The sequence below is a fragment of the Gymnoscopelus microlampas genome, assembly GCF_963454915.1.
Source record: "Gymnoscopelus microlampas genome assembly, chromosome: 22".
NCBI classification, from domain to species: Eukaryota; Metazoa; Chordata; class Actinopteri; order Myctophiformes; family Myctophidae; genus Gymnoscopelus; species Gymnoscopelus microlampas.
The window spans coordinates 41,303,357-41,311,115 of record NC_139959.1 but is presented as its reverse complement, the minus strand read 5'-3'; the positions used below and the strand labels follow the sequence as shown (position 1 = coordinate 41,311,115).

At 41.5% G+C, this 7,759-nt stretch overlaps 1 protein-coding gene across 1 annotated transcript; it reads right to left on the bottom strand.

Moving 5' to 3' along the window:
• Positions 1-638: 638 nt before the first annotated feature.
• Positions 639-5,672, bottom strand: LOC311038645 (kelch domain-containing protein 3-like; the record flags this gene model as incomplete). Its single annotated transcript, XM_084048216.1, has 6 exons — positions 639-1,003; positions 1,108-1,138; positions 1,323-1,644; positions 4,675-4,899; positions 4,960-5,137; positions 5,480-5,672. 6 exons carry the CDS (start codon positions 5,670-5,672, stop codon positions 639-641), a joined length of 1,314 nt encoding a protein of 437 aa, XP_083904342.1.
• Positions 5,673-7,759: the final 2,087 nt, after the last annotated feature.

The window sequence follows — 7,759 nt, the reverse complement described above, 5'->3', positions numbered from 1 at the left end:
GCACCATTCACTTCAAAAAAGTGAAACTTGTATATTTTGAGCTTCCATCACTGTGATGACCACTGTTGTTTTTGAGCACCGAGTGGTGCAGATATACAAGGGTCACAGCCAAGGGTCTGAATACTTATCTTTGCAGGATGTGCTGACCACTGTGACGACCACACCGCCCACTTCACACTGGGTGTGATTTTTTTTAACTATAATCTGAAAACAAAGTATCTCCAAAGTTGGATTTAGGTTTTTTGACTGATTTTGAGGATCCAATGGAGTTAGGAGGTTTAGTCAGAAGCACTTTTTAATACTTTTCACTGGTTCAATATTTGTAAAACCCACACTGGGTGTTCAATAGCACTGATTTATATATATATATATAAATCAATGTGTGTTTTTCTTTTTTTTTAATTGTCACATGGAATGTGGATGAGGCTGGAACATTGCCTTTTTTACCTTTTATATTTGATATTTTTAACTTCAATGTTATAATGGAAGTCAATGGCAGTCAGATCGGGCTGAAACCATGCCCAAATATGGAGTCATCATGTCATAGCTGACTGACGTCACAGATTGGTCACATGAAGTCTGACATCCACATGAGGCCACGCCCTTTATTGGACCCCGTCTTATTTATATAATATTTTTTATTTTTTATTTTTGCTGTCGTTAGTCATGGCTTCCAGTTCCCACCTGATGTTGTGTGGGAGTCCTGACCGCTCCAGACGGTACTTAATAACCGCTAGCTTACACAACGTCTTCAGACTAGGGCTGAAGTCTAACACGTACAGGACATCAGGTCCAAAGAGGATGATACGATCTCCCACAATGCAACAGCTCATCCGACGCATCCCACACGGTCCTTTCCCTTTTGTCTCAACCTTCTTCCAGGAGAAGGTCTTTGGACTGTACTTCCTCAGAACATTGAAGGCGATATTAGTATAATATGTTTGTCCACCAAATATGTACAGCTCTCCGTTGTAGGTAAAGGCCGAATGTTCCCAGTGTCCATCTGGAGGAAGGTGTGCAGAAGGTGTGTTCAGCCAGCGGTCGGTCTCTGTGTCAAACACTCTGATGGTGTTGTTGTTCTGGTGCCCATAGCCACCAAAAACAAACATCTTTGTCCCGATGATGGTGGCAGAGAGATCTGATGAAGAAGGAGGTAGAGTACCTCTGGTGTTAATTAAAGACCAGACCATTATGGTGGTGTCCAACTTGTACGTGTCATTATGGTGTCCAATCACACAGTTGAATCCTCCATGAATATACATGACCTTCCCCGAGACACAGGCTGAGTGGTTCCTCCTCGCCTCTGGAACAGTTCCAGAAACCTTGGGCTCGAACCATTTGTGGGCGTCAACATCAAATGCATAAAGCATGTTGCGGTACTTCCCTGTGTCATATTTACAACCCCCGCAAATGTAGATGATATCTTCTATCAGCACAGCTGTGTGGCCCCTGATGTGCCTGGATGGAACCTCAAGGTGACATTCTCTTCTTCCAGTCGCCATTGGGGTCAACTCTCTCCAGCGTAAAGCCACAGTGTTGAAGACGAGAACATCAATACGATCGTTGTTGACGTTCCTGAACCCTCCAAATGAGTAGACTTCGTCTCCCACGGCAACAGCAGCGTCATAGTAAAACTGTGGTCCTCTGTTCGGATAAAGCGTCCACCGGAACATTTTTCAACACAACTCCTCCAGGGATCAAATTAGATTCCTCAAGTGTAATGTGGGACTTGAACCTGGATGTCTGACAAATGAGCTTCAAAGGTAGCTTCGTCAAGAAGGACAAGGCGAAGGCGTCGAGTCAAAATCGATCCTCAAGTAAGCTGATGAAACCTGGTGATGAAGTCTCGACAATATCCGTAAACGGTATCAAGTTCTGGTTAGAGATGAATGGAGGATCCTTGAGCGTTGGTTGAATTCTGATTTCCCCGGAGACTGTCTCCTTTTATACCATTGGTCAGACTGACATGATGTCATCCTGACATGATGTCATGATCAGTGGTGGAGAGTAACTAAGTACTTTTACTTTACAATTTTGAGGTATTTGTACTTTACTTGAGTATATTCAATTTCCAATACTTTTACTTCTACTCAAATTTTTTGAATTTGAAAACTTTTAAGTTACTAGTTACTTTCAGATATACATTTTTACATTATAAAACATACATTAACCACTTTAGCCCTATTTTATACCTAGGCTATTTGAAAATAACAGATCAACAAAATCACAATGTGCTGCGATGATGTACATCTGCTATTTTCAAATATTTTAGTACTTTTACTTTTGGTACATTTTGATGCCAATACTTTTGTACTTTTACTCAAGTACATTTTTAATTCTGGACTTTTACTCGTAACAAAGTATTTCCAAATTGCAGTATTGGTACTTTTACTTAAGTAAATCATTTGAGTACTTTTTCCACCACTGGGTGATGCTGCCTTTGGCCATATTCATATTATTCTGCCTCCACATACGTCATGTCCCATGGCCTTTGTTTGGCCCAGCAAAAACATTGATGTGTCTCAAAGAATATGATTATTGGCAGAATCGCGGAACGTTTAGAATATTTGGCGGTCCCGTTTTGAACTGAAACTGACTGCAGTCTGTCTCATTTCTCTCTAAAAGCCCTTGAATATGATTGAATATGATTAAGGATTATGCTACTATGATTGTAATATGGTAAGCTCACATTTCACATACCACACACCATACATGTAACCTTTTACTAGCCAAAAAAAACAACATTTAAAAAAAAAAAAAAAAAAAAAAAAAAAAAATATATATATATATATATATATATATATATATATATATATATATATATATATATATATATATATATATATATATAAAATTATAAACCGCCCCAAGAAGTCACCCGTTTGCCTTGTTGGGAGTGAGAAGAATGCGTTGTTTTACCACTCGGGCCCCTGATCTGGGCAGTAAAATATTAACTTTTCAGGAAATAAAAACAATAATCACGTCTTTAGAGAAACACAATGCCTCATCAAATGCCTCATCAAATGCCTCATCAAAGTTGGTATGGTGACTTTATAGCCTGGAAACCAGACCAATCTGCCAGCGCAAACACAAAAAAAAGAAGCCCTCTGCAGAGTGGGTCCGGCCCTGCTCGGTTGTGATTGGATTTAACTGCCCCCGGAAGTAGTGGGGCACCAATGAGGGCCCGGTATGCAAATACTGGGCGGGTTTATCGCCAGAGCCATTTTTTTATTTGCCCCTTGGAAATGCAGTTTCCACACAGAGATTCAGACTAATGTTTACACAGTGATATTAGTCTGGATAGGCCAGGCTAGTGACTTAATACATTGTCAGATACTTGAATGTGTCCTTATATTATCATCACTTTACCCAAGTACAGCTCTAGTGGAGTTACGAGGTTTTTGACCATTAACACATCCCCTGCCAGATTAAATTCCCACCCAGTGCCAGCATTTTTTAAGATTTTGTTTACCTTTTTTAACCATTTTTTAAGTAGTCACAAAATATTTTCTGTGATCACCATCCTCACAGTGATCCCCTCATTACACACACAGGAGGCTTGTAGAATCGTGAAAAAAATAATAATAATACGGTCGCGGTAATCTGTTCCATAATTGCAGCCAGTTGAAAAAAGCATGTTACATGGTAAAAAAAAAAAGGAGCCGAGATACATGATTTTTAAGTAATAAGTTAACCAGGGAGTGAATGGAGCAGTACATCTTTGGATAGTGATATCTCTGGTTCTGTGTGGAATTTTTCTTTTTTTTTGGGAAAAGACTGACATGTCCGTCTTTGGTAGGTAATGTGTTAAGGTGGAGATATGTTTTCTTGTCATTATTTTGTCATTTTAGTCAATGATAGACAAAACAACTGTCTCCAAAGTTAGATTTAGGTTGTTTGACCGACATTTTTAGGATCCAATGGAGTTAGGACAGGGGTCTTCAATGTTTTCAGGCCAAGGACCCCTAGCGGAGAGAGAGATGAAGCAGGGACCTCCTCTATATGGTATAAAATTGTGTCTCAGATTCAACATTTTTTGTATACGTTGTCCGCTCTTTTTTCCCCACATCACCTAAACCTCTTTGCCAGAAATAGCCGATCTACAAGCTCACAACGCCTCGCAGCGCGAGTCGTTGTGAGCTTGTAGATCTGCTATCTTTGGCTAAAGTTGTCCTCAGAAAAGGGATGCTAGGGTTCAAGTGCCTAAGGTAAAATAAAAAATCATATCACACAAAGATTTGAAGGACCCCCTGTAGTAACTCTGAGGACCCCCTAGGGGTCCCGGACCCCCTGTTGAAGACCCCTGAGTTAGGAGGATCAGTCAGAAGCACTTTTTAATACTTTTCATTGGTTCAATATGTGTAAAACCCACACTGGTTGGGGTTTCTTTTTTTTTGATTCTCACATGGAATATGGATGAGGCTGGAACCTTGCCTTTTTTTCCTTTTTATATTTGATATATTTAACTTCAATGTTATAATGGAAGTCAATGGCAGTCAGATCGGGCTGAAACCATATGCCCGAATATGGAGTCATCGTGTCATAGCTGACTGACGTCACAGATTGGTCACATGAAGTCTGACATCCACATGAGGCCACACCCCTTATTGGACCCTGTCTTATTTATATAATGTATTTTTGCTGTTGTTGTTAGTCATGGCTTCCACTTCCCACCTGATGTTGTGTGGGAGTCCTGACCGGTCCAGGCGGTACTGAATAACCGCTAGCTTACACAACGTCTTCAGACTAGGACTGAAGTGTAACACGTACAGGTCATCAGGTCTGTCCGATGCTCCAAAGAGGATGATACGATCTCCCACAATGCAAAAGCTCAAACCACGCACCCCACACGGTTCTTTCCCTTTGGGCTCGACGTTCTTCCAGGAGAAGGTCTTTGGACTGAACTTCCACAGAACATTGAAGGCGATATTATAATTTGTTTTCCCACCAAATATGTACAGCTCTCCATTGTAGGTAAAGGCCGAATGATCCCAGCGTCCTTCTGGAAGAAGGTGTGCAGAAGGTGTGTTTAGCCAGCGGTCGGTCTCTGTGTCAAACACTCTGATGGTGTTGTTGTTCTGGTGCCCATAGCCACCAAATACAAACATCTTTGTCCCGATGATGGTGGCAGAGTGACCTGATGAAGAAGGAGGTAGAGTGCCTCTGGTGTTAATTAAAGACCAGACCATTGTGGTGGTGTCCAACTTGTATGTGTCATTATGGTGTACAGTCACACAGTTGAATCCTCCATGAATATACATGACCTTCCCCAAGACACAGGCTGAGTGGTTCCTCCTCGCCTCTGGAACAGTTCCAGAAACCTTGGGCTCGAACCATCCGTGGGCGTCGACATCAAATGCATAAAGCATGTTGCAGTACTTCCCTGTGTCATATTTACGACCCCCCCAGATGTAGATGATATCTCCTATCAGCACAGCTGTGTGGCCCCTGCAACGCCTGGATGGAACCTCAAGGTGACATTCTCTTCTTCCAGTCGTCACTGGGGTCAACTTCCTCCAGCGTAAAGCCACAGTGTTGAAGACGAGAACATCAATACGATCGTTGTTGACGTTCCTGAACCCTCCAAATGAGTAGACTTTGTCTCCCACGGCAACATCAGCCTGATGGTAAAACTCTGGTCCTCTGTTCAGATGCAGCGTCCAGCAGAACATTTCTCAACACAACTCCTCCAGGGATCAAATTAGATTCCTCAGATGTAATGTGTGATTTGAACCTAGATATCTGACAAATGAGCTTCAAAAGGAAGCTCCGTCAAGAAGGACCAGGCGAAGGCGTCGAGTCAAGATCAATCCTGAAGTAAGTTGATGAAACCTGATGATGAAGTCTTGACAATATCTGTAAACAGTATCCAATGCTGGTTAGAGATGGGTGGATAATCCTTGAGCGCTGGTTGAATTCTGATTTCCCCGGAGACTGTGTCTCCTTTTATACCATTGGTCAGACTGACATGATGTCATCCTGAGATTATGTCATGATCAGTGGTTTTGATTGATTGATTGATGTACTTTATTTAGTAAGACATGAGAACATCAGTACATGAAAGTACAAATTCACATACAAGGTCTACTAAACTTTGAGACTCATTAAGCACTGAGCTTGTTTAAGATGTGATCCCCATGCACACAAATCATGATGACATATAAGAGACAGACATATATACACACTACATATTTCCTCTTCCTCTGTCGGTCGGTCTGTCGCTCTTTTCCTCTGCACACACGTCATGCGAAGTCCGGTCATTCAGATTTCAACCACTAGGGGTCTGGTAGTACTAGGTCTCCTGGTTCCCTTGTTCCCTCTACACCTATAGCCTCTTGCCAAAAATAGCCGACGTACAAGCTCTCAGCGCCTCACAGCGCGAGGCGTTGAGAGCTTGTAGATCTGCTATTTTCGGCTAATGTACCCCTCAGAAAAGGAATTCTAGGGTTCAAGTGGTTAATGTAAAAAAAAACTAAATCCTATCACACACATATTCGGCGGACCCCCTGTAGTAGCTCTGTGGACCCCCTAGGGGTCCCGGACCCCTGTTGAAGACCCCTGCTTTAGAGAAACATAATACCTCATCAAATGCCTCATCAAAGTTGTTACGGTGACTTTATAGCCTGGAAACCAGACCAATCTACCAGTGCAAACACAAAAAAAGAAGCCCTCTGCAGAGTGGGTCCGGCCTTGCTCGGTTGTGATTGGATTCCACTGCCCCCGAAGTAGTAGGGAACCAATCAGGGCCCGGTATGCAAATATGGGGCAGGTTTATCGCCAGAGCCATTTTGTATCTGCCCCTTGGAAATGCAGGTTCCACACAGAGATTCAGACTCATATCTACACAGTGATATTAGTCTGAATAGGCCAGGCTAGTGACTTAATACATTGTCAGATACTTGAATGTGTCCTTATATTATCATCACTTTACCCAAGTACAGCTCTAGTGGAGTTACGAGGTTTTTGACCATTAACACATCCCCTGCCAGATTAAATTCCCACCCAGTGCCAGCATTTTTTAAGATTTTTTGACCTTTTTTAACCATTTTTTAAGTAGTCACAAAATATTTTCTGTGATCACCATCCTCATGGTGATCCCCTCATTACGCACACAGGAGGCTTGTAGAATCGTGGAAAAAAGAATATCCGGTCGCGGTAATCAGTTCCATAATTGCAGCCAGTTGAAAAAAACATGTTACATTGTAAAAAAAAAAAAGGAGCCGAGATACATGATTTTTAAGTAATAAGTTCACCAGGGAGTGAATGGAGCAGTACATCTTTGGATAGTGATATCTCTGGTTCCATGTGGAATATTTAATTTTGTTTGGTGGAGATATGTTTTTTGTCAATATTTTGTCATTTTAGTCAATGATAGACAAAACAACTATCTCCAAAGTTGGAGTTAGGTTGTTTGACCGACATTTTGAGGATCCAATGGAGTTAGGAGGTTTAATCATAAGCGCTTTTTAATACTTTTCATTGGTTCAATATTTGTTAAAACCACACTGGTTGGGGGTTTCTTTTTTTTTGATTCTCACATGGAATTTGGATGAGGCTGGAACCTTGCCTTTTTTTCCTTTTTATATTTGATATATTTAACTTCAATGTTATAATGGAAGTCAATGGCAGTCAGATCGGGCTGAAACCATGACCAAATATGAAGTCATTATGTCATAGCTGACTGACGTCACATATTGGTCACATGAAGTCTGACATCCACATGAGGCCACGCCCCTAATTGGACCCCGTCTTATTTATA